The sequence below is a fragment of the Saccostrea echinata genome, unplaced genomic scaffold (assembly GCF_033153115.1).
Source record: "Saccostrea echinata isolate AGI-Se365-2 ecotype Australia unplaced genomic scaffold, CSIRO_AGI_Sech_v1 ptg000002l, whole genome shotgun sequence".
Lineage (NCBI taxonomy): Eukaryota > Metazoa > Mollusca > Bivalvia > Ostreida > Ostreidae > Saccostrea > Saccostrea echinata.
The window spans coordinates 4,760,724-4,787,092 of NW_026889751.1; the positions used below are offsets into that span (position 1 = coordinate 4,760,724).

Genomic DNA, 26,369 nt, shown 5'->3' on the forward strand with positions numbered 1-26,369 from the left:
TTTGATTTTTTAGGTCAATATTTTGTCGATTTTTTTTAAATTTTTTTTTTCAGTTTTTTTTATGAGCAATGTACAGTATTTTCACCTAAATTGCAGCATTTTCAAGGCTTCTGACTCCTGTACAGTATTCGGGTCTAAAAATTATCACATGTATGTAATGGGAATAAATTTTTAAAAGCTTTGAAGCTGTGTTGGATGGTTTCAAGAATGATTATGTAAGCAGACACTTGCATTACAGTTTTGATTATGCTGAGCCTCATTCTGAAGAGCTATCAATTTCAAATGCATCTTTTACTCAAGCTTTTCAATCACCCTAAAATGGGGAGCTAAAGAGCTATACAAGTTTTGAACTTGTCACAATGTTTGAGTTCTAATTATCATTAGCTAGTACGCCTTGCATTTATATTTTCAGAAATGGCAGATAGTGATGATGAATATGATCGGAGAAAAGGTCGTGAAAAATTCAGGAGAGAGCGTAATGATTATGAAAGACGAGAGGAAAGAAGAAGCCGTGATCCAAGAGATGTTTGGGACCGAGACAGGTTCTTTATTAAACTACATCTTATCCTACCCAAATGTTGTGCAAACTTTAATACAGTTTTTACATTCATTTAAAGTCTTTGAAATAAAATTTTAATTTAATTAAGCAATGAATGATTATTTATTAATATTATTAGCTCTTTTCTAGATTAGCATACACATAGCAAATAAAACTTTCAGATCAACTGGGAGAGCTAGAGAAGCCTGGAGCAGCAGAAGCAGAGAGAGACATGATCCTTACAGAGAATATGATGCGCGGCGTCGGGAAAGATATAGCCCAAATGTCAGACGAGACATGAGTCCTCCACATGCAAAACGAATGAGACGTGATTGGTATGTTATTCTGAATGATTTAAACATTTTCAGTTTAGCTGTTGAACCTTTTAATTTTTTTTTCCTGAAGAAGAATTAAGCTGTAAATGTATAAATCAAATTTATTACAGGGATGACCAAGGTTACCCTCCTTATGACATGGGTGGATATGGAGGAACTCCAATGCAACCACCTCCCACCTGGGGCCCCTCCCCAGAAATGAGAGGTCCTCCACAGGGTGATTTTAACCCTGGACAAGGAGGAAGGTAATATTTTTTGTTAATTCTTGATGTTAACTTAAATATCATAGTATGCTGTTTTCTGCAATATATGCAAATGAAAAATTTTCACTTTGTTATCCTGGTAGACACTTTTTAGTTGTATTTTTTACATTATTGTCTTGTTTATTATAGAGACCTAGAATTTCCCACCCAGCCTCCAATGTTGACATTTAAACAGTTTTTATCACAGCAAGAAGATAATATCAGCGACCAAGATGCAATTAAAAAATATAATGAATATAAGGACGAGTTCAAAAGACAACAAATTAACGAATTCTTTTTGGCACACAAAGAGGAAGAATGGTATTTTTTTAAGTTTCTCAGTTTTTATTTATAGCTATCTGAAGTCTTTATAGATATGTGGAATAAAGAGGGTCAAAGTGGAAAATAATTTTAAAAATTGGATGACCATTTTAATGTCTTTTGTGTTCTTTGTGATATAATCTGTAATTTTTTTTTATTGGTAATCAGTTCCCCATGAAAATGTGTGTGATTAATGAATGGTTTTATTTGCAAGAACAGAAGAGGAATAACTTTTGCAATGCATGTTTCCTTTTTATCATGGAAACGAAGCAGCTGTCGATCCCTCTTGGAGAATATTATTCGCGTTATTTAGATACACTGCGCACAATGCAGTGTTTATATTAATGAAAGTGTTAGGGTAGGGTGATAGGCTTTTGTACAAGTAAACGTGCCAGACACACCTACTACTGGGTAGTGCAGGTTATCCAGTGAAATGCGTAGATGACTCAGGTAATTACGTTCTCCTTCACAGGTTTGGGAATTCTGTCACTTCTGACGGGTGTCAGGGATATTGTCATATTTGTCAGCTGATGCTTGTATTATGTTGCATGACTTGATTTTACAGGGGAACATTTTTGACAGAAAAACTTTCTTGGATATGCTTGGTTAACATTTTTACAATGAATAAAGTTTGCGGTAAATCAGTTTAAGAAGTAAAGAGACAAAAAATGTTATAAGTAAGAAACAAACAAAAAAAATAAGGGAAATTATGTATATTGTTATGCTAAAACCTTGTATTTTGTTAACTGGTCTTTATTTTTCAATGATTTCAAAAAATACATACATGTAAAATGATGAATGCAGAGTCTTTCAAGATGGCACATTTAAGGGATCTTTCATTAGAACTACCTGGTATAAAGACTATCATTACCTCCTTCATTTTCAAGGTTTAAAACAAAATATCATCCTGAGGAGTGTGAGAAGAGGAATAAGGAGGTTAAAAAAGCCTTACAACATCGCTGTAATGTCTTCATGGACCTTGTGGAGTCTGGAAGGGTTGAAGCAACATGGGTGGACTTTGAGAAGTCAGATGAACTTGTCAAACTTCTGGATGCTGGTATGACAGAAATTCGCTTTGGAGAACTGTGAGAAATGTGGCATAAAACATAAAACATTTTAAAAGTTTTTTATAGTTAACATTTTAAACAGTTTAAGGAAATTAAACTGCCTTCATGATATTAACAATTACATGCATAGTACATTTAAGTTCCAAAATTATTATCAAGTAAACAAACAGTTTATAAACCTGTGTTGTAGCTGTCATTAAGATGGAAGGAGGGACAGATTTTGATTTAACCGTGTTGGACCAAGCCGTTGAGGAGGATAAAGATGGAGGCAGGAGTCGGAACAACTCAGAATCTATACCCATGGAAAGGTCAGGGGCAACTGAACATTATTTTTATGGATTATGTCTCAATATGATTGCATTTCTTTTAAAGCATATCATATATGAAGCGAGTCATCATTTTCAAGGTATCATTGTTTTTCATTTGTATGTTTATAGTCCAGATGAAAAGAAGAAAAGAAAAAGATCCATTTCAAATGACAAAAAACCAGATGTAAGTTTTATTGTTCTTGAATGTCTAAAAGATTTGGTAATGCTAATAAGGCCAACATTTTTTTATATCCTGTTTTACGGGAGCGCCGACCCTAATTTGGGCTAAAATGAAATAAAAATAAAAGTCCCTAATTCAAGTTTTATTTTTATTTTTCCCGCCGATAGTTTATTTATAGTCACTGAAAAAATAAAAGAATTATAAAGAACCTTTTCACAAGCCTTTCAAAATGCGATTTGTCATTGACTGAGGTAAATATATTCATCCAATCACATTCACAGTATTCGAAGCGTGAATAGTCACTGCACAGCATAGCGCCAAAATGTCAGAATCGGAGGGTTTCACGTGTTTTTAAATAGTCAGTTTAAAAAGTGTCAATGTCATATATTAGAGAAAAAAAAGTATAAATTTTAATGAAAGATTGAATGAAATAGACGAAACAGTAATCTTGATCAAATGTCATGCGGAGGGCCACGTGGAAATCGAGGTTCTGTCAACCGCTTGTTTTGAAAGGTTTTGAGTACGTATTATCTTTGAGAATTGCTTCAATACATTGAAATACGTCTTGAAGATTTTTTAAAACTTAATTTTAAGACAAAAATGTTTTCTTTTACAAGTAACGACAGAAGCGAACACTGTAGAACTGGTAGAAAGTGGCGTGACTGAGGAAATCCGAGTCACAACTTTCACTCGTTTTATGACAAATATTGGAATTCAAAATTACCTACGAAAATATAGATGCTTGATTGATACAAGACGTTATTTCCTTTTTTTCGCTTTATGGAATTTTGCGTGCTATGTAACAAATTAATGTACATTGATCAGCGTATTAATCATGTCAGCTGATATAGTATACATGTATATCTCTTGTTTAGTAAAACAACTTTTTTTTTACCACTAGGGAAAAGTATTGTTGTAAATGATACGCTCTTACAACTATTATTTCAATTGAAGACCTGGTTTCTTTTTTTTCATTCAAAAGTTGTGGATTAGAACCAGTTTCAACAATTAAATTTTTAAATTCTGCAGTAAAAAGAATATTGCCATGTGTATTTTACATGTGTATACTATGGGGAAGATGTGTATTTTCTACAATTATGCTGAAAGTTAGCATGCTCAGAAAGAAAAATATAAGGATAAAAAGATATCAAATATACTACAGACTGAGGAAGTTTGAATATGTTTTGAACAGAGATATTGTGGTACGTTTTTTCCACCTACGTATATTAATTGGAATTGCGTTGAAAAAAATATTATACAACTTTTCTTTTTATCATGTCTCATGTGCACTTTGAATTCTGTGAATTAATTTATTTTAGCTGATCCATTGAAAGTCTCACTGTATTTTCTCCATAGCTTTGCCAGAGCTAGTTCAAAATCCTCAGATCTTGTAATTTGCTGAAAACCGAAAAATAAAAGATTCTGAAAAGTATATGAGGTGTGACATAAGTCCTATAGGTTTACTGTGGTGACAATATGATCTTTGACAACTGAGAGAAGACTATAGATTTGTATGTTTGATTTGCATTAATGTTAGAAACTGCAAGCTGTACACTAGAAATGCACCCCCTGCCCCAAATATCTCAGAGAAAGTTAAATTTAAAATAGTTCATTAATACATTAACAGTACCAATTCTGTGTTTTGTATTCATAAGTTTTTCAAATAACACTGTTTTCCTAACAAATTAAGGTCATACAAAAAAATTCCGACCTTAATTAAAAATAAAAATTTTTATTGCATTTTTTCATTTTATTTTTATTTTTCTGACCGACTGCTTAAATTTCAAGCTTTTATTTTTATTTTTATTTCGACCCCCCGACTCTAATTTTTGAAAAAAATTCCCGTAAAACAGAAAATAAAAAAATGTTGGCCTAACTGCTAATTGAAGTTTTTACATGGTGTGATAATGTACACCTGGAATTGTAGGAGCCATTAAAATTACCTATATCAGCTGAACAGAAGGAGCTCATGAAGAAGGCACAGGAGTTTTCTAAACAGCAGCAAGCCAAAAATGGAAGTGAATCCAGCTCAGTATGTAATACTCACATGTTATCAGACTTACTCATATCATTGTATAGTTAAAGGACTTGTCCCATGTTTTTCTATTACTTAAAATTAAAAGCGTATTATGTCCCTTATGATCATAGTTGATAAATTTCGTGTTTTTATTGTGGAGATAACGCGGTAATTAAACGTCGATGATTAAAATAAAAACCCCTCAGTTAAAAATCCAAGTTAATTAGATAGCAATCACATGACCATGATATGTCATGTGCGACAATGGCTGATCAGTTGTTTACCTTAATCTTACTAAAATATGCATGATGCAAACAGGATTTTCTGTGTTATGAACGACCAAATCACTGATTTTATCTGCATGAAGTTGAATATTCAACCTTTTTGTTTGAACTGTTAGCAAGAAAAAATACGAAAAATATATGTAAACATGGTAAATTATCCTGTTAACAATGATGGAAGCGAGGGAGATGAGCGAAGACGAAGAAATTTATATAATTTGTCATCTTATCACATGTATTAACCAACCTTGTTCACAAATTTAAAATTACAGAACTTTGTTAATTCATTTTATTTATTAATCTTAAATAAAATCATAATGTAAATACTTGAGTGACTGAATCGTCATTGAAATCAAAAGGGGAACGCGGGACCGGGGTAATTGATAATAATATCTATAATTTGAAAAGGTGACGGGATCTTTACTAATTATCCTTTCTTCTATAATCATATTCTAGTCATATATGATTCTATAATCATATTCTAGTTACTGTTATTAAAACTCTGCAATAAATCAGCAAGTTTTTTTTAGGTCACCTGAGTCACTCAGGTGACCTATTGCGATCTGTTTTCGTCCGTCGGCGTGCGGGTGTGCGTCGTGCGTAAACTTTTCACATTTTCGACTTCTTCTCAAGAACTACTGGGCCAATTTTTACCAAACTTGCCACAAACTATCCTTGGGTAAAGATGAATCAAGTTTGTTGAAATGAAGGGCCACGCCTTCTTCCAAGGGGAGATAATTAAGAATTAGTGAAAAAATAATGGTATCTTTTAAAAATCTTCTTCTCAAGAACCACTAGACCAGGTAAGATGAAATTTGTGTGGAAACATCCTCAGGTAGTGTAGACTCAAGTTTGTTCAAATCATAACCCCCGGGGGTAGGGTGGGGCCACAATGGAGGATCAAAGTTTTACATAGAAATATATGGGAAAAATCTTTAAAAATCTTCTTCTCAAGAACAGCTAAGCCCTGATTGCTCATATTTATGTGGAAGCATCTTCAGGTAGTGTAGATTCGATTTTGTTCAAATCATGACCCCCGGGGGTAGGGTGGGGCCACAATGGATGATCAAAGTTTACATAGAAATATATAGGAAAAATCTTTTAAAATCTTCTTCTCAAGAACAGCAAAGCCATGATGAGTCATATTTATGTGGAAGCATTCTCAGGTAGTGTAAATTCAAGTTTGTTCAAATCATGACCCCCGGGGGTAGGGCGGGGCCACAATGGATGATCAAAGTTTACATAAAAATATATAGGAAAAATATTTTAAAATCTTCTTCTCAAAAACAGCAAAGTTGTGATGAGTCATATTTATATGGAAGCATCCTCAGGTATTGTAGATTCAAGTTTGTTCAAATCATGACACCCATGGGGTAGGATGGGACCACAATGGATGATCAATGTTTTACATGGAAATATATAGGAAAAATCTTTTAAAATCTTCTTCTCATAAACAGCAAAGCCATGATTGATCAATATATGGAAGCATCCTCAGGTAGTGTAGATTCAAGTTTGTTAAAATCCTGACACCCCCCCCCCCCCCCCCGGGGTGGGATGGGGCCAATGGGGCCACAATGGGGAATCAAAGTCTTACATAGGAATATATAGGAAAATTTCTTCTTCTCAAGAACTGCAAAGCCATGATTAGTCATTTTAATATGATCAAAGTTTTACATAGAAGTACATAGAAAAAATCATTAAAAATTGAAAAAATTCTTCTCTCAAGAACAGCAAAGCCATGATTGGTTATATTTACATGGAAACATCCTCAGCTAGTATAGATTCAAGTTTGTTCAAATCATGATTCTGGACTCTTGGGATAGGGTGGGGCCACAAGGGAAAATCAAAGATTTACAAAAGCTTCTTCTATCAGTTTATTTTATACTCTATGGATCTTCTATAGATTGTTGTTTTATACTCAGGTGACCGTTAAGGCCCTTGGGCCTCTTGTTGAGATTTAAAATATATTTTCTTACTAACATCATTACACCATGTATACCTACACTGTAGTCCTTTTTATAATATTTACATGCATATATTTATAAATTCATCTTTTAAAAGATGTTTATACTTAAATAAGAACAAGTTCTTACTTCTATAGTTATTGAGAAGCATGTAAGATTCAGAGTTTTCCTTATTATACCCTGCATTTGTCGTTGATAACTTCTTTAAAAGTATACAGTTTCTCATCTCGCTTTCACTGAATTGTCACATATGACATCACAGCAGTATGGCGGCGAAAACCGATTGAAATATGCATATCGCCGTATTTGAGTATCAACTCTAAATTTCTCTTAAAATATGCTTACAACAACCTTTATTTTATTCAATATTTTAATAAACAAGGTTGTAGTTAATATTTTTCATAAAATTACGGATTTTTTTAAAAAACATGGGACAAGTCCTTTAATTAATGGAATTCTTGAGTATAAAAGGAAACTGATTGACATGAAAATACATTTTCTCAAATATCAGCCTGTACCAGAAGAAAGCACCATCAAAGAAGGGAAAAAACCTAAGAAAAAGAAGAGACATCGCAACAAAGCTGGTTATGACTATGAGAGTGGCTCAGAGTCTGAGAGTGGCAGTGATTCTGAGTCTGAGCCTGTCCCACCAGGAATGGAGGAGTCAGGGGAGACAGCCGAGGAGGGAGAAAAGTCCGAGGATGGAGATGAACAGAATGTATCCTCCTCAACAGAGGCATCCAAAACTAAGGAAGAGGAAACGCCAAAAGGTGAGAAAAACAGTTAAAAAGTGGTAAACATTACATACTGTTAGTTACAAACTGAAAGATTTTTAAAAATATAACAAAATAAGTGAAATGCCTGAAGTCTCTGAAAAAATTGAGAATTAATATGAAAAGGTGATTTAGAATGATAGAGAGTAAACCCAGCATATTGAAGAGAATAATTAATCGCTTTTATACAGTTGATAGGAAAGAAACTGTCTTCAAACCTCATTATCTCAAACTTGAAGGGACAAAGAAAAACTTCTAGATATCTGAGAATTCAAGATATTGAGAGTAAAATACCGAAAGAATAAGCAGTCGAGACTTCCAAATCACTTTGATATCCATGGTATTCAAAATATCGGTGTTTGAGATACTAAAGTTCAACTGTATTAATTATATTACAGGTAAACTTCGGTATCTCGAACACCGATATGTCGAATACCACGGATATCTCAAAGTGAATCAACTGTCCCGGCCGTTTTTATTATATTTATGATTTTTAAAAAAAACAGTATCTCGTACACGGAAATCTCGCTTATCTCGAAGTAGATTTGCGGTCCCAAGTGCTATAAACACATGCATTATCTCGAAGTCCAACAAATTTCTCACTCCGCTGAATTCACACAGTTGTACACAATAATCCCAATATGCTAATTTTAAGGTCTGTTGAATGTTTCCGTTAGGTCTAGCGCAGGCTTCGTGGGACCATTGCTGATAATCACACCTTATTAGCCCCAAGCTGTTGTTTTTGGTAGTTAAATTTAATTACGCAGGCCAGGTGATCTGGAGGTGTTAATAAAATGCACACTCAGAGATATGATAACAGGATAATGAAACAGCGGCTTGGGGACGATTACTGTAATAGGAATTTAAATTTATCGAAAATAAATGCTTAATCACATTATTACATATCAAAGTAAACACTGAACACATCAAAGTGATTCTGAACTCAAGAATTTAAACAATTAAAGACATTATTTTGAGTATAAAAGTCAGTACCAAAAATTTAACTCTCCAGTACACATCATGTCTGATAAACAATCTAACGAAGGACCTGGTAGCAAACCCAGGGGGATAGTTAGATTATCTGACCGTGGTGTAAAAAGAAAACTTAAAGTTCATACAATCGAAACAAAGTTTGCTTTTGTTTATGCATATTGGCAATTTCAATAAATTATTGTAGAACGATAATTCCTGTTTCCATCTTAATCCTTACTACAGTGATCGGTTTATCATTTACAAAGCATAACACATATCCGGGTATCAGAAATCCTGAAACCAGCATGATTATCATTTGTCGCTATTGAAAGCAATTGAAATTTGTAAAATGTAAGTGTTGCAGTATTGAATAAAATAATATATGCATTATAAGTGTATATGTAAATGTATTTTTAAAAAGATATCACTAAGTACAAACTGAAACATTTACCGCTTAAATTAAATTATGCACGTGGTGGAAAAGGGGGAGGGGGTAATTTCCTGTCAATAGAACATGTAACATAATAATATCAGTTCCAAATTCATCAACTTCGATATCTCGAACACTCGGATATCTTAAAGTTTTTCCTCAGTCCCGCCAAGTTCGAGATATCGAAGTTTACCTGTATATATCAGATTGTTTCTGTGTCGTTATAATCACTGTTAAGACAAAAATACATACAAGTGACAATGCTGTAAATGGAAACATTGATGAAGTGGAAAAATTGACAAAATTGACTTTTAAAAATTCTCATAATTGTTAAAGAAAAATACTGAATACATGTACTTAAAGATGGTCATAGTTTCCACCCAATGAATTTCTAAAATGAAGTTGTCATCAACTTTGCAACTGTTAATATAACAATATTTACAGCAGTAAATTCTAAAAGTAATATGTAGATTTATGGTTTGAATTTTTATAGAGGCTAACATGTCTGATGGAGAGGATAAAGACCAAGACACCATGGAGGAGAAAGAGAAGGACAAAAAAGACTCGTCTCCCAGACCCAGGGCACTTCACAAGACTTCCTCCATCTTCTTAAGGAATCTAGCGCCCTCTATTACCAAACAGGAAGTGGAAGCTGTAAGATATATCATCAGACTTAATTTGAGAAGTGGACATCCACTATTGTTTTTTTTAAAATAACTCTAACATTGTATGGGAGTTTTATACACTGTATCAGATTTCATATGTTTAAAGGAGTTCTTTGATAATGCACATTTCCATTCATGCTCTTGATTCAGACACATTAACTCTTACTTACAGATGTGTAAGAGATACCCTGGCTTTGTTCGAGTGGCCCTTCAGGACCCCCAGGCTGAACGGCGGTTCTTCAGAAGAGGCTGGGTCACATTTGATAGAGATGTTAACATTAAAGAAATCTGCTGGAACCTCAACAATATTAGAGTAATATTTTTGTACTTGGGATTCATTAATACACAAGTTTATATTAGTATTTTATAAAAATGTACCTATTTGAATATTTAATACTATAATGATGATATTATGATTATGGGAAACTTTGGAAGGTAATTTTTCGACAAAAATTGCTTTATATATGATTATTTGTAATAAAAAAAATGCTGATCCAAATGGTCATTTAAATTTGGGAGCCACAGAAATTTATATATTAAAATTTGTGTGATTTTCAAGTTTTTTTTATGTGAGGGTTTTAGCCCTTTGAAATAGCTCTAGTTTATTTGTAAATTTGTGATATCTAATGATGTCTGATAGTGTGTATTCAAGAAGGAAAAAAACAAAGGCAAACTATCTCTATAATCAGAATTTGTTTTTCTCTTTGTAGTTGAGGGACTGTGAACTTGGAGCCACCTTGAATCGGGAGCTAAAACAGAGAGTCCGTCCTGTCAATGGAATCTCAGCCCACAAACAAATTGTCCGCTCTGACATTAAACAAGCAGCTAAAATTATCCAGAATCTGGACTCCAAGTGGGGGATGTGGGAGGATCCTGAGGAGGAAAAGAAAGACAAATCTAAAGAGGTCAGAGGTCAATCACTAAATTTTTATAAAAGAAATAATATACAGATCATTACTACAGTATGTTACAACAGTAGAATGTTAGTTTCTATTGAAATTATTTGTTATTAATATTATTGTTAAATTCAACATCTTTTTTCTTTCAGAGCTCCTTTAGTTTCACATCTAAGAATCCTGTTTTAAAGAATATTACAGATTATCTTGTGGAGGAAGGAAGTTTCGAGGAGGAAGAGTTACTCGGTTTGTTGATGTTAAGATTCAGAAAACCCCAAATTCTTGATGAATATACTGATGATTACAATTTGTATTCATTAAAACAATAACATCCTAAATTTTCTAACCACAAACTAATTCAATTTCATCTTTTATAGAGAAGTCTGTTAAAGAAACAATGAATTATTTTGAGACTATCTGTTTGCAGTTTGATTTTAATTTTTTTTAACACCATTCTTTCTGTTGGATTTTAAAGTATGTCACACAAAGAGTTATGTTCACTTTATGCATTAAATGGCACACACAACTATTTGATTAAAGCCCATTTTGCAGGAACTGAAATCTTCTCCATAAGCTACATTGTATGTAATCCTCAAAAGGTATTAATTCTTTCTTTATAAGCTTTGTTATCATCCAATAGCTCTTATTTATCAGCAAAATAAAGAGTGATTTTTTTTTTATTAAGGTGAAAAAATGGAGGAGGGGGAGAAAGAATCAAACAATGAAGTTATAGTGGAGAGAGATGAGCGAATGATCAAGGTATCATATCAATCAAACTTTTGGTAATCTGCTATAATTGTATTTAAGTGAGGGTAGGTTTTTGTTTTTTGTTTTTTGTTTTGGTTTGTTTGTTTTTTTAAAAACTTTTTTGGTCTTGTCTTACATTCAGTAATTTGTGACAACTTCATGTAAACAAATATAAAATTCTTGATACAAATGATTAATTGACACACTGATGGCAGTAATAAGTCCAAGGTGTTCATATAGGTGAATATGCCAGAATAAGTACACTTACATACAACAATCTCCTTTATTTGATATTTCAGGCTTTAGACAGGATGATACTCTACCTCAGGATAGTGTATTCCATTGATTACTACAGTGCTAACGAGTATCCTAACGAGGATGAGATGCCACACAGATGTGGGATTATGCATTGTAGGGGAATACCACCCACCACTAAAATTACACAGCAAGATGGTAAGTTGATCTCTGTTCCTTACATCTTTGTGGGTATTAGAATGAAAATAGTGTCCTACCCAGAGAGGGACTTGGAGTTGATCAAGTCATAACATCTGAGGTAAATTCTTTGTAGTAAATGATTGGATCACCAATACAGAGAACAAACTGAAGCAGTTTACAGAGGTCCAGGAGAAATTGTCTGAGGAAGAATGTATCAAGTTTGGCAGGAAAGATCCAGAGGCATATCCTTTGTTAAAAGCTTTATGTACAGATTAATCATGAAACTTATAAGACTAGGATACATGGCTTGATCAGGTGTATGTAGGTCTCTGATCATTTCCGGTGCTTGTGTTTAAGTTTATCCTTAACAGCTGTTTACAGAGGTGGAGAAGTTTGTAACAGCCAACACACAGGAACTGTCCAAGGATAAATGGCTGTGTCCAATCAGCGGGAAGAAGTTCAAAGGTCCAGAGTTTGTCAGGAAGCATATCTTTAACAAACATGGTGAAAAAGTGGAGGAAGTCAGAACAGAGGTGAGGTCTTTTTGCCTGGTCATGCCCCCACATTCTGCTTTAATCTCGGTGGAGATTCGGCTGGGCTAGATATTTGGTCTGACGCCAACCGAATCTCGGGACAGTCCTTCATAATTCATGTCTGGGAATTCAGCCCCAACTTCGGCCAGCTATAGCAAGAATTATTCACCTAGGCGACACTGCCGTTCGCTTCAATTAAGTCATTTAGTAGTTTAATTAACTCTCTGTCACTATTATTTCTACCTTGCTTACCGTCTAGGCATGTAAATCCCAACATAAAAACATTCACTGAAATATCCGTTCAAAATATGGCTCCCCTGACGTAATTGTTTATCTCCTCGCACTAAAGAGTTCCTCTATGGTCTGTTTTCATTTCTATCAAAAATACTTATGAGCCACAGTAAAGGTTCAGTATCACATAAAAGAAAACAGACTGTAGGAACTCTTTAGTGCGAGGAGATAAACAATTACGTCAGGGGAGCCATATTTTGAACGGCGATTTTAGTGAATGTTTTTATGGTGGGATTTATATGCCTAGACAGTAAGCAATGTGAAAGTAATAGTGACAGAGAGTTAATTAAACAACTAAATGACTTAATTGAAGCGAACGGCAGTGTCGCCTAGGTGAATAATTCTTGCTATAGCTGGCCGAAGTTGGGGCTGAATTCCCAGACATGAATTATGAAGGAGTGTCCCGAGATTCGGTGGGCGTCAGACCAAATATCTAGCCCAGCCGAATCTCCACCGAGATTAATTCTGCTTATGTATTGTAGAAAAGAGGAGGTGTTAGCTTTCCAATAATATTTCTTGATCAGAGAGACATGTATTCAATATCGTGTGCATAGTAAATATAATTAGAACAGCTTGTTGGGAAAAAAATTCTTGATATTAAATGTATATACATTACATCTGAATTTTGTTTATTAGAATTACTTGATACCAAGTCTTAAAAATTTCATTTAGATTAGCTTACTTTATTGATTAATTTCCAATGTTTTAATTTTCAAGCCCATCAAGAGAAATTGGAGATTGACAGTAGCCTTGTTATTTATTTCTCCTATAAGTAAGATGTATAAATTAGAAAGATAAGAAGAATACATTTCAACAATTCATTGTAGGTTGCTTTCTTCAATAACTATTTAATGGATCCAAAAAGACCAGCATTACAAGAGCATCCTAAAAATAAACAGAAAGAGGGGCCTTCTAGAGATCCCTTTTCTGGTCATAGTGCAGGTTACCAAGCCCCTCCCCAGCAAGGAATGATGGGATACAATCAGCCAATGGCACCACCCATGAGGAGTTATGGTGAGATGAGATTTAGATGAAAATATGCTATACCCAAAAAATATAAAAATTTGCTATGTTATTTTCTTCTTGAATAACAAGTGCATTGTTAAAATCAGGATATGAGAGTCCTTAACTTTGTTTGGTTTATAGAAGTGTTCTCATTTATATATTATATTTAGCTGAATATTGTCGACAGCAACTTTTAAATGTACATGTATGTTTCAATTCTGTTCTATACAAGTTTAACATGGAACTTTTTTTTTTTTTTTTTTTTTTGCTTTGGAGTATTGAGCATGATAAAAAGATGCATAAATATGATTTTTTTAAAAATAATTTTGGCAGGGTCCAGCAGCAGTGCACCTCACCATTACCCAACCCCACCCTATGGAAATCATGACTACCGGGGGGATTATAGAAGATCCGCAGCGGGAGGATACAGAGGCCATTTCAGGTATACAGGAAAGTCTAAATGAATTACAGTTCATTTTGTCATTTCAACATATTCAAGTTCTTTATTGTCTTTATTGATGAAGTTTTAATTATACCACTGTTAATAAGTTGTTAAATTAGGTCATTTATTTCCAGATCCAATGTTGCTAGGAAGCGGAATTCTGAACAGTTGAGTAATTTGTCTAAGGGTATTGTTAGAATTCACTTCTGACATTGGATCTTACAGACTCCATCCTTTATTCCCTAAATTCAAATGTAGATTTGTAACTTGTGGCTTATGAATTGTAAATGTGGCATATTTAAAGGATATTTTCAAAATATTTTCATAAAAAACACGTATCAAAGACAATCTTCCTAAGGTTTTGAAATGAAAGTGACGATGCATATATTTTAATATCATAAACAGTAAAAGTCAGATTAAGCTGATCAAGGTTAAATGAAGACACTGATGTGTCAGTGATTCTTTTGGGGGGGGGGGGGTAAATAAAAAGTTTCCATCCAACTACAATTCCACTTGACTGGAGAGTGAAGATACATACTGTATCATTATGACTATGACTCTTTTTCGTTAGGCCTACATTACTAGAGTTCCAAAATACGAAAATTAAATGCTTAAAATTTCAATACTACTCTATATTGACCCTAGCAGAATTTATTTTCAAATAGATCAACAGAAAATGAGCAATTGACCATTTTTCTGAATATTTGATTGTTTCTTTAACAAAGAATTTATCTAAAAGTACACACCATATATATACATGTATTTATAAATAGAAATATTAAATAATTCTAGAGCAGTTTGTATTTGAGATGACAGAATGTGAAAGAAAAATGAATGGAAGTTCTTTTTGTGTGTGTGTGAAATGAAGGGAGTTTGCTATACCTTCTATCAAGATAAACTATCATTCATCATAAATTAATTGTGAAATATACTCCTATATCAAATGCATACATTCCAGTAGGAATGACATAGAACTAGTTTTACATCCTTATTATGATGACACTATTCTATGTATATTATTGAAATGACATAGTCTTAAAGTGAGTGTGACCTTTAGTTATAGGTTGTGAAATTTGTACAGCCAATTCTCAATAACTCTCAAGGTTGTGTAGAATGTTTAGAAATGTTCTTCACACATGCACATCTCATTTCACCTGTCCATACAGCCTTACTTTGAAATTAACTTGCTGATTATTTTTCTTTTAAAACTCTGTGTGTACATGCTGTATTAAAAATAACAGATGTTTTGGAAATTTCTTTTTAAGAACAAAAGACTAACAAAAATGTTAACAATTTGTTTTCACCTCAGATAACTTTTTTTTTATGCAGGATTGTTAATTTTCAGAAACCTTGCATATATCTTCATTATTCTTTAAAACCTGCTATTAAGGTTATCATTAAAAGTTAATTTGAGTAATTGTTTAGATATTATATCCAATGTTGCCAACTCTTTGATTGGGTGATAAATCTCTTTCTCTGCCAGAAGGAGTGTTTTCATGGAATATAGATGTTTAGCAGGGATGTGAATGTTCCTCGTGTAATCAGATATTCCACAAAAGGCAAACATTGTGTATCACATGTTAACCTGTGTATCAGTTGTTAAATGGTTTTGTTTACTTTCAAATGAATTTTATACTTCAATCTTCTAATTTCTAATGGTACACAAATTACACTAAGTATTTTCTTTCAATCACACCATGGTTTGACACTTGACTTATTCTGATCTAACTTGTCATTTTGGCAACTTCTAATTAATCTCATGTCTCCAGATTGAATGTAAGGCTTAAATGGCAAGAATGGCGAGGGTTTGAAGCCTGAAATAATGAGAATTTGAAACCTGGGGTTATACTTGATGCCCTGTGCTAGTACCTGTATTAGTATAGAAATTATAAGCTTGACTGAACAGAATTACCAACCCTGTAGTTCAACTGTGATAGAAATGGTAATGTTTTTATTGATGTAATACATGTATGTGTATTAACTGTTGAGCAGTGAGATAGGAAATTTTCATACTGATATAGGACTGAACACAGTATGAATATGGGGGGACAGCCATCAATTCTTGATGTCATTAATTCATTGTATTCAATATGTTTCATCTTTTGTTTAAAAAAAAAAAGAAAAAAAGAAACTTTAACAATATACATATACAGCAACATGATATTCGTTTATCTTTATTTAATCTTACTGACCTTTACTCAACCCCTTTCATCTGTCTCATATAAGTTTATTCCTATTTGTGGACACAACATGGTTCTCTAAAAAATTTCTATTACTTGTACATTTGTATCCTCAATAGATCTAAAACTATTATATTTGAGAACACATGAACACGCATTTAGTTACTGGAATTCCCTCTTTTCCAGCCGCCGATCAGATCCGCGAGGACTTATTGAGTACCGAGATCTGGATGCTCCAGATGATGGGGATATCTTCTAAGGATTTATTGAGTACCAACAACTGGATGATCCAGATGATGGGGGTATCTTTAAAAACTTAATGAGTACCAACAAGTGGATGATCCAGATGATGGGGATATTTTTAGAGGACTTATTGAGTACCAAGATCTGGATGCTCTAGATGATAGGGATATGTGTGTAAGCAGTCCATGGTCTCATTACATCAATGATGAAATAATGAAACATTTTAAAATTTTGCATTATATGTATATACAGATTGTTGTATCAGTTGCATGGGCCAAAGTTTTGCTGCATGATGAAGATAGACTTGTAAAATTATGGCCAGTGAAAATTTGGATTTTACAATAAATTTTTAATGCATTCAATCTGATATTAATGTCAGGTTACAAGTGCTAAGGTAATATGAATGTAATGTAACAGATTATATGCATAATTCAAAATAGTTTTCATTCAATTCAATTCATCATAGTAATAAATTACAACCATTGAGTTAACCATAGTCTGGATTATGCAAGATTTTATTGATTCATTTTGTGTTGTCAACATTTGTGAATAAATTGACTGTGTTGAAAATTACATATCTATTCTTCAATTCTCCATTAGTCATACATTTTCAATGGTTTTCTAGCAGATGTTCAGGAAGATACAAACTTAGTACAGGTCCAGAAAAAATTGGAATCTTTTGATTAAAATTTTAACTTTAACTGTGAAATGCAAGAATAAGGATTGATTTTGCTTTTGTGGATATTGATATGACAACAGAATTCTGTTTAAAATGACCCTTTATTCTTTTATTTAAGAATTCCAGTACATGATTTTTCTGATATGATGGTCTAGTATTTTGTTTCCTAGACATATCCTTGAAGAGTTTTAAGTAATGCAGTGCAACCTTTAAAGCTGCTAATAAAAAAATAAAAATAATAGGAAAGAGGAGAAAAGAAGATGCTATAAAGATTTCAATGTTGAAATTAGTTGTGCTACCGTGTTATGAATTACATAATAAAGAAGCATTTCCAAACATCATTCCAGACGACTTGATGGATAACACCTTAATGTGTCTGGAAATTATCTTTTACTAAGTCATTCGTAATTATCACTCTATGCATCTTTTTCAACATATAAACTGAATCTTTACATGCAACAATGAAGCACATTTTTGTTTTCTACTTAGTTATTTTCCAACAATACAATTTTTTATAATGAATTTATAATGAGTAGCCCATAAATAGATAAAGACTATCAATTCAGATATCAACGAAACTTAATCCTAATCTGAAATAGTTTGATCTTTTGTTGGAGTTAAGTCATTAAACCATGTTAATCAAGAAAATGCTGCTTCACATGAAATACTCCGATAAATTTTTTTCTTGTGATGAGAGCGCCCGTGACTCTTCGTCTGCCTCTTCTCTGTGTGAACAAAGTCCTCACCTCTCGCACAAGGCTATATCATTACGTACTGGGCGAGGTTCAGCGCCGGAGACCCCGCTTGTCCCGTAGTTTCTGCCCCCAGACAGACTAATGGCCCTCCTCTCTGTATGTAGAGAGGATTCTGATTTAGACTCGCAACAGCTTATATAAGTGATGAACGAGGACAACATTATCCCCCCAATAGCAATAAATGCCATTCCTATGACAATGGTCAGATCGAGTTTTTGAGAGAGATCGGCGTAATAAATCTCTATTGACTCCATGTCTCGGGCCCGTGCATATGGATTAAAAGTGTAGTCCCTGGGGATCACATATCCCACCACCATACAGATGATCCCACAGACAATCAACCCCGCCGCAGTGTACACAAGTCTGTCCTCAGAGGAGCAATTGTCCGAGGAATTATCGCTGTCCTCCTCTTCCGGCATTTAGTCTGAAAGTATTATAATGATAAAGAGCCTGGAGATTATACGTAGAATTGAAATACTTACATTGATTTTTAAATTATATACATACAACCCCAAAATATGAAATATTTTCCATTCACAATTGTAAGCAAACCTCTTTCTTTGAATAAGAAATTTGAATTATGTTACTTTTCATACAAATGCATAGTAATTCCTTAGGGATGGCCATGTATCTTCCTTTTTTTCAAGAATTATGAATTAAATTTGTATTTTTGTTCATTTAAAGGATGTTTTTATGCGCACATTAAAAATTCTAAGATAAACCTGTTAAATTCGATATAAAGTGTTTAACAATAGAACATGTATCTGAGATTTTTTCTTTTGATTCAATACTCTGGACAGTGGTATTAAAACGGCCATCCGAATGGTAGGCAATTTCCTATTTTGTTTGAATGATTAATACCTTACGTTATGGAAGTATTCTGTAAGAGGATACTTGGTCTGAGGGCACAGCTGTTTCTGATCAATCTGATATTTTCACAGTGGCCTACATATACAATGTTTATTGCTTAATTAGTTTCATTTATGCTTTTGAAATCCGCATTGCAACCTGGCATTTATAAATAACTGACAGGTGATAAATTTTATCTTGAATTTGGGCCACCTCCATATTCTTTTGAATAAACGGTTCACAGGGGCGTGACCCGAGCTCGACCCACCGTTTGTACATACTGAGGAACGGAAACGATACACAGGGGAGATATTGTTGGCATATTTCATTAGGAAATGCAAGTGTTTTCTTTGAAGTTTTTTTTTAAATTGCTCCCAATACTTTTGAACAATAATGTTCGTTTATTCAATATTTCGAATGAGTATTCCCTTCTCCGTATAAGATTACTATTGCATGCATGTGAAATATCAAGCCCCCCCGTAAAAAGATCTTATCTCCACTACTTACATTAAAAAAATATCTTTCCTGTAAGCGCTAAATCACGACTCTTTGATTTTAATAGAATTTATTGCAAAAAATGAAATTCAGCTTTTTATTTTTAAACGTAATTTCACAAAAAAAGTTAACTCTGAATGCATATAAGAAGTGAAATAGCTGTATCATCTGTCCCCATAAACTGATCCGTGCATCAATTGCATTTATCACTTCAAAATAAATGGAAGTCTTGTAACAAACTCACCGACTTAAAAGTCTGCTAGTTCAAGTCAAAAGTGGACATTTTGTTAAACCCCTGCTTTAAGTTTTTGATAATCCGACATTCTGTATATATATATATACACACGTATGACACCTGGTGACGTGGACAAAATCGATATCGTTTTTAGAAGATTTTTTTTAAAGAAATTCTTTCTTTCTTTTTTTTCTTACTTTTTAGTTCAGATCCTCACACAATTTTTATAGAATTGTGTAATAAGAACGGGATTGAAAAAAAGTTAAATTACAACCACTATGGTGGTAAGTTTCTATGGTCGATGGTCTTGTTTATTTCTATTACACATGGCAGTTGTAATGAGTTGAATAAAATAGGTATTGAAATTTATTGTCTTTTTTTTTTTTTTTTTTTTTTTTTGTTCGTTTGTTTAGGGTTTTTTTTTTTTGTTTTTTGCGATCTTTTCGACTACCAAAAGCACTTCTTGTTAATAAAATGATATCTAAAATGAAACTAAAACTTTTATACTAAATGATACGTGTAAGATGTAAAATCAAATAAATATTTTGACCTTAAATCAGGAAAGTCTAGTGTAATAGTTAGTCAAAGGAAGGTCAGTAGAAGTGAAGGTCACTAGATGGTGGGCAAATGAAGGTCATTAGAAGTGAAGGTTAATAGATGTGGAGAAGTGAGGTCAGTAGATGGTGGGCAAATGCTGGTCATTAATTTCAAATGAAGGATAGTAGATGTTGAGCAAATGAAGGCCAGTAGAACTAAAAGTCAGTGGATGGGCAAATGAAGAGCTGTGTATAGTGGGCAATTAAAGTACTTAGAAATAAAGGTTAATAGAAGTAAAGGTCAGTAGATGGTTGGAAAATGAAGATCGTTAGGAGTGGGAGGCAGTATAAGTGAAGGGAATAGAAGTAAAGGTCAGTAGATGGTGGGTAAATGGAGGTCAATAGAAGTGAAAGGCAGTAGAAGTTAAGGGTAATAAAAGAAAAGGTCAGTAGATGGTGGGTAAATGGAGGTCAATAGAAGTGAAAGTCAGTAGATGGGGGAGGGGAAGAATGAAAGTCAGAAGAAGTTAAGGACAGTAGATGGTTGCCAAATGAAGGTCAGTGGAAGTGAAGGGAATACATGTAAAATGGTTAACAAATGAAAGTAAGTACATGTATAAGTGAAAGTCAATAGATGGTGGGCAATGAAGGTCAGTGGAAGTGAGGTTGGCAAATGAAAGTATACTCTATGAGTGAAGGTCCTTAGATGATGGGCAGATGGAGGTCAGTAGATGGTGGGCAGATGAAGATCAATAAAGGTGAAGGTCAATAGATGATGGGCAGACGGATGTCTTTTAAAAGAAGCGTGGGTTAGTAAAAGTTATTAGCATTAGAAATGATGGTCAGTAGATTGAGGGCAAATGAAGGACAGTGAAGATCAATAGATGGTTGGCAAATGGAGGCAGTAGATGGTGGGCAAATAACTGTCAATGGAAGCGAAGGGAATAAAATTGTTGAGAAATAAAAGTAAGTGAAGGTCAGTAGACGGTGGGTAAATGAAGGTCAATAGAAGTGAAAGGCAGTAGAAATAAAAGTTAATGGAAGTAAAGGTCAGTAGGTGGTGGGCAAATGATGGTCAATAGAAGTGAAAAGGAGTAAAAATAAAGGTTAATAGGAATAATAGGTCAGTAGATGTTGGGGAAATGAAGGTCAATAGAAGTGAAAGGCAGTAGAAGTTAAGGGCAATAGAAGTTAGGGTAAGTATATGGTGGACAAATGAAGGTCAATTGATGTGAAATGCAGTAGAAGTGAAGGTCAGTAGATGGTGAGCAAATAAAGGTCAACAGATGTGGTGGGTAAATGGAGGTCAATAGAAGTTAAAGTCAGTAGACGGGGGCGGGGGGGGGGGGGATGAAAGTCAGAAGAAATTAAGGACAGTAAATTGTTGCCAAATGAAGGACAGTGGAAGTGAAGGGAATACATGTAAAATGTAACAAATGAAGTTAAGTACATGTATAAGTGAAAGTCAATAGATGGTGGGCAATGAAGGTAAGTGAAAGTGAAGGGAATAAAATAGTTGACAAATGAAAGTATGTATGTGTGAAGGTCAGTAGATGGTGGCTAGATGAAGATCAATGAAGGTGGAGGTCAGCAGAGGGTGGGCAGATGAAGATCAACAGAGGTGGAGGTCAGTAGATGATGGGCAGATGAAGATCAACAGAGGTTGAGATCAGTAGATGGTGGGCAGATTAAGATCAATAGAGGTTGAAGTCAGTAGATGTGAACAGATGAAGATCAGTAGAGATTGAGGTCAGTAGAGGGTGTGGACAGATGAAGATCAGTAGAGATTGAGGTCAGTAGAGGGTGGGCAGATGAAGATCAATAGAGGTGGAGGTCAGTAGATGGTGGGCAGATGAAGATCCATAGAGGTGGAGGTCAGTAGATGGTGGGCAGATGAAGATCAACAGAGGTGGAGGAGAGTAGATGGTGGGCAGATGAAGAACAATAAAGGTGGAGGTCAGTAGATGGTGGACAGATGAAGATCAATAAAGGTGGAGGTCAGTAGGTGGTGGACAGATGAAGATCAATAGAGGTGGAGGTCAGTAGATGGTGGGCAGATGAAGATCAACAAAGGTGGAGGTCAGTAGATGGTGGGCAGATGAAGATCAATCGACGTGGAGGTCAGTAGATGGTGGGCAGATGAAGATCAATAGAAGTGGAGGTCAGTAGAAATGAAGGTTAATAGAAGTAAAGGTCAGTAAATGATGTGCAACATAAGGTCAGTAGAAGTGAGGGACAGTAAATGGTTGGCAAATGAAGGCTAGTAGAAGTATAGAGCAGTAGAAATGTACAAATGAAGTTCAGCTGAATTGAAGGACTATAGATGGAGCGCAAATTAAAGTATTCTTGCTAATTTTCCTGATTGTTCATAAGAAAGACGTGGTTATTATATTTCAAAAATGTTATAAACAACCGGAAAATGTTTAATAAGCAGTTCCCATTTCAAATCCCAGACAAGGAAATTTTATTTGATGTGGGAGTAATCAAGTTATATAATTTCAACATAGATAAAATTCAGCTGCTCAGTCAATGGGTTTGATTGAAAGAGTAAAAATCTTAACATGCATGTATGTTGTTGTCTCCATCCTGTAAAGTTCATTCACCGATTTTTCAAACTAATCATTTAATAGATGATATTATGTACGTATCTACTGTTTGGACCATTTGTGTGGTTTCTGCAAAATCTGTATGATTGTTTTTTCTCATGCTATAACGTGCATGCTGTTAAGTATCGCATGATTTTTTTCTGAGTGATCACGAAGTGTATTATTTTACTAGTATTTATAAAATAAATTATCTATAAATCTATCACAAGTTTTTTTTTCATCCCCGGTAAAGTCTTCTGATCAGAAATATAAAGAATGGATAGACAGATGCTTGAATGTTCGTAGACATCCTTGGATATATCATCACCAATTACAGGATAAGAAACACTGACGTTCAAACATTAAAACGTAAGAATCAAACATAACTCAGAAGAAAAAGGTAAATCTAAATTAACCCACATAAACAACAGAAAAATGCTGGCTCCAGTTAAAATAAGCCAAGCAGAAAATCTTATTATCACTTTTACATCATCAAAAGGTGTTCTCTGTTGTAGAGGAATGTTGTGAAGTAAGGAATGATACACTAATAAATCATGTCACTGTTACATAAGTAGTGTTAATGAAATTTAGTGAAGAATGATTATGTGCATTGCCAGTTTTTTTCCCTTGTACTCATGAACACATGCATATAGATAGCTTTAGATGGTAGAACACATTTCAAACGAAGCTAGTAAATTAAACATGCATGTATTGTCGTTACTTGTGCAAAAATACTTTTCTGCAACACTTTTATTTAAAAAAAAAGAATGTTATTCGTGTAAAGCAATTTCTTACTAAGAATAATTTTAACTACACTTTAAAGAGTTCTGTTGAAAAGTTGTGAAAAGCAATAATTCAGACTTAACAAATTTTAACAAAAACAGGTTTTAGTCCTAGATAATGTAAATTTTGAGGAAATCCCATGTACATTATCAATTATAGAAACTAAAAAAAAATGTCAATACATATATAGACTATATCATTGAAAAAACTTTAAGGATATTAAATACAGAAAATTGTTTACAAATAAAATTTAATTTGCTATTTAAGAATGTGTACAATTTGATCAATAGCTTATTTCTCATATACATTTAATGAGTTTTTAACTTCTTATAAATGACTGCGTCAGTATCCCTATTTTTGATAACTCGTCGAAAGAGTTTTTCCAAACATGTAGAAATATAGAAAATTCTTTTTAAAATGTTCTTAAAGATTTCATGTTTTAACTTCAAACTATTGAATTGAAAAAATCTTAAAAAGAAGCTTTCCATCTTTCTAATGATTGCCTTAATGTTTTTTGTTATTTTTTTCTCCCTATCCCAAATGCAGCAGAAAAATAAAATACATGCAGTTAGAGGCTCACCTAAGTGTACTATTCCGAAAGATGTGTATTGTACAAGTTTGACACATAATTGATTTCGTCACTTGTGTATATACCATGGCGTATATTTAGCATATCTTCACTTCGGCGAATTTCTCTGAGATGTCTTTTATAATTCCGTTACTTGTAGTATTACATTGCTAGTAAAACATCTGGGAAATCTTGACGGTTGAGAGAGCGAGAGAGAGAAGGGTCCCAATTCACACAGAATTGACATCGCTTACAAAAATGAGTTGTACTCTGTTTAGATATTTTGCTGTTTATTAAGAGGGTAAACTCCCTAAAGTAAATACATCCACTAAATAACCTACTAATATAAAACTGTAAGTTTCAATGGTATCCATTTATCTTAATTTTAATCTCATAGTAAGAAAAATAAAAAAATGTTTTCTTCAGTACAGTTTTTTTTTCAAAGTGAGGTTACACGTGCATCCCTAGTAAATGTTGTACATTAGAATCAGGGATTCATCTGTATAACATGTGTTTATAGTCACGTCTTTTGGAGGGATCAGAAGTTTACAGCAAGAGGTAACTATACATTATTATCGTGACCAAAACATTTTTTTATTAGAAATTAAGGAAAAAGCATTTTATTTTAATTGGGTTTGAAGTGAAGAAAAAAGGGCTTAATATAAAGAACAGATCATATAACGCTATCTGCCACAGCTCGAGTACTCGCCCAAGTCGCCCCATTGCATCTGTTCCAGCACTTCTTCTTGAGTACTGCTAGAAACTATGTGTTTGACAAATGCTTAAAAATGTTATATATATGTGTGTGTATGTGTAAATAACTACCATTTATTATACTCTCTCTTATTATTTGTGTCAGTTATTGCGTAAACGATTTATCAATGAAATGTAATTTCCCCTCTCAGCAACTCTTTCTGTGCCAATGCATGTTTTTTGGTGGAATATTGCACATAACTTTTACCACGTTGGTGGTATATAAATGATATCTAGACTATCGCCTTTAGAGATTATTGTGTGGGTGATAACTTAAGAATTATGGTCAATTAAGTTTCGTTTAATCTCTACCAGTTTTCATTTACCTGTATACACAGATATTAGTGGTAAATTAACCGGAAGAAACTTTTGAAAGATCTCTCTACGACCTACTTGTAGAGGACAGGACTTTTCTACTTCTCCTTGTCCCCTGTTTCTATAGTCTTTCTAACCATTTAACAATGCAGATGTCTTCTAGCAGAAAGTCATTATAAAATTAGAGATTTTCAGAAGTTAACACACCATGTTAATTGGTAACTTAAAGTTAAGATCGGGCCACCTCGGATTTAACCGCCGACAGCTCGTACACTATCAATTTGAAGTATTCTATTGAGACCTGTTCGTCCATTTCATAATTCTATTGAAATTAATACATTTTCAAACAACTTGTCAACAAAGTTGAAGTTTAGAGATTTCTTCTACCGATGTGCAAAGAATTTCTTATAGACAGGGCGCATGATACAATGACAGTATCTTAGATTCCATCTTCCGGTTTTAGCACTGTTGTCCGAGTATTGTTCATTATTATAAATTTCAAAAATCCATCTATCTTGGGCTCGTTAAATATCCATTTTTCAGCTGACAATGTCGACTGATCCATGTTATTGTTTGCAGGAATATCTTTAGCTTGTCTCATTTGCAATCAAAAAGGCTATCGTGTGCATGTGAATCTATCAAACATTAAAATCTCGTGCAATCACGCTATGAAGTTGGTTACAGAATCTGCATATTTGTATAAAAACGCAAATAATATCTGAATGGACAAATTGTTTAATATTTCCTTATTAATTAGAATGATTTTTAAGAATGGGTGACCCAAATCTTCACTGTGAACACTCTGAATGAATAGAGGATTTGTTGGCAAGAATAATCCATTTTACTGGAATCAAGTGTTATTTCTATCTGTAAAAGAATAAGATGAGAAATGTCTGATTACTAAATGCAATTTTTGCAAGCCATATCAAATAACGTGCATGTCATTCTGA

General features: G+C 33.7%; 2 protein-coding genes across 3 annotated transcripts; one reads left to right on the plus strand and one right to left on the minus strand.

Annotated features, from left to right (window-relative positions):
* Positions 1-414: 414 nt before the first annotated feature.
* Positions 415-17,328, plus strand: LOC133205738 (serrate RNA effector molecule homolog). Its single transcript, XM_061341608.1, has 21 exons — positions 415-542; positions 721-873; positions 984-1,118; positions 1,266-1,436; positions 2,324-2,493; positions 2,694-2,811; positions 2,941-2,995; positions 4,920-5,024; positions 7,766-8,024; positions 9,923-10,083; positions 10,267-10,407; positions 10,805-10,999; positions 11,143-11,236; positions 11,676-11,749; positions 12,037-12,190; positions 12,306-12,414; positions 12,552-12,705; positions 13,824-14,010; positions 14,335-14,443; positions 14,578-14,610; positions 16,810-17,328. The coding sequence occupies exons 1-21, from the start codon at positions 415-417 to the stop codon at positions 16,880-16,882; spliced, it is 2,778 nt and encodes a 925-aa protein (XP_061197592.1). The 3' UTR covers positions 16,883-17,328.
* An 88-nt stretch (positions 17,329-17,416) lies between these two features.
* LOC133205723 (transmembrane protein 74B-like) lies at positions 17,417-24,468 on the minus strand. 2 transcript variants are annotated; one of them, XM_061341596.1, is made up of 2 exons: positions 24,364-24,468; positions 17,417-18,724 (listed from the first exon to the last, which is right to left on the minus strand). In XM_061341596.1, the coding sequence occupies exon 2, from the start codon at positions 18,717-18,719 to the stop codon at positions 18,288-18,290; it is 432 nt and encodes a 143-aa protein (XP_061197580.1). In that variant the 5' UTR covers positions 18,720-18,724; positions 24,364-24,468; the 3' UTR covers positions 17,417-18,287. The 2 variants fall into 2 exon arrangements, with proteins under 2 accessions (XP_061197580.1, XP_061197572.1); XM_061341588.1 differs by lacking the exon at positions 24,364-24,468 and adding an exon at positions 19,889-19,979.
* Between the last annotated feature and the right edge of the window lie 1,901 nt (positions 24,469-26,369).